This window comes from Acanthamoeba castellanii, assembly GCF_000313135.1.
Source record: "Acanthamoeba castellanii str. Neff unplaced genomic scaffold scf7180000084352, whole genome shotgun sequence".
Lineage (NCBI taxonomy): Eukaryota > Discosea > Longamoebia > Acanthamoebidae > Acanthamoeba > Acanthamoeba castellanii.
The window spans coordinates 6,688-7,822 of NW_004457561.1; the positions used below are offsets into that span (position 1 = coordinate 6,688).

Consider the following 1,135-nt stretch of genomic DNA (forward strand, 5'->3'; position numbering starts at 1 on the left):
ACACACCACACACAACACACAACACACACACACCTGCATCGTGTGTTGTATAATACCATTCCGTCCCCGTGCTTTGCCAGGTTGCTCGGCTAGAGTCACACTCACGGCCAGCCTAGCCAAGGAATTTGTACTCAAGATCGAGGAGACTGCCCCTCGAGCACCTCGCGTGTGGATCGAGACCAACGAAGATGACGGCGAGCCCAGCCGGGCCGCTGCGGTGACCCTCTATCCCGAGTTCCCATCGAGCAGCTCGACCATCAGCGGCAGCCTACCGGTCGAGATCGTCTTCCTCCTTGATCGGTACATCACGGCCGCTCGCCCCACAGCGCCGCATCATTCTAACGGGTGAAGCCGCTGCCCAGGTCGGGTTCGATGAGCGGCTGGTCGATCGAGCAGGCCAGGAATGCGCTGATGCTGTTCCTCAAGAGCTTGCCGGGCGGCCACGTCTCCTTCAACATCGTCGGTACCGCGTTTGAATGATTCGATCGAGCAATTAATGGTGCCCCAGGCCTTCGTCCTACTGAGCTTTGTCGTCACATGTGACTGCTCAGGGTTCGGGTCGAGCCACGTGACTCTGTTCGGATCCTCGGTCGCCTATGACGACACCAGCCTCCAGAAGGCTCAGCAGCACGTGCTGTCCCTCGACGCCGACCTCGGCGGCACCGAAATCCTGCGGTAGCGCTGCCCCGCCCGCCTCTCTTGACTTCCGCAACACAGGATGGGTTGCACACTCACACAAAGCGCTTTGTATGTTGCCGGCCGCAGGCCGCTGGAAGAGATCTTTCGAGTCCCGGAGAAACCGGGCGTGCCACGCCAGGTCATTCTCCTCACCGACGGTACCCAGTCTCTCGTGCAGGCGTGTGAGCGTGCGTGCGTGTTTTATGTGTGTGGGGCACACTCGGACACTTACGCTTTCATACGACATGTCGCTCGGCTGAACGGACAGGTGAGGTATCCAACACGGAGCAAGTGATCCAGTTCGTGAAGCAGCACAGTAAGAACACGCGCGTGTTCACACTGGGCATCGGCGCGGGAGCGAGCCATCGGCTCATCAAAGGCATGGCACACGCTGGCCGGGGATCGGTACCTATCCCTCTTTCGCTCTCGGTCTCGACAGCACTAAGCCAGTATTGAC

At 59.7% G+C, this 1,135-nt stretch overlaps 1 protein-coding gene across 1 annotated transcript in view; it reads left to right on the forward strand.

The window, feature by feature from the left end:
- The window catches only part of ACA1_320100 (uncharacterized protein), a gene marked incomplete at both ends in the record, with an annotated part of 4,801 nt that overhangs the window by 3,164 nt on the left and 502 nt on the right, over positions 1–1,135 (forward strand). The window contains 5 exons of the mRNA XM_004342340.1: positions 81–300; positions 363–463; positions 552–675; positions 766–836; positions 947–1,083. Coding sequence (XP_004342389.1) covers positions 81–300; positions 363–463; positions 552–675; positions 766–836; positions 947–1,083 — 653 coding nt within the window. The remainder of the gene's footprint in view (positions 1–80; positions 301–362; positions 464–551; positions 676–765; positions 837–946; positions 1,084–1,135) is intronic.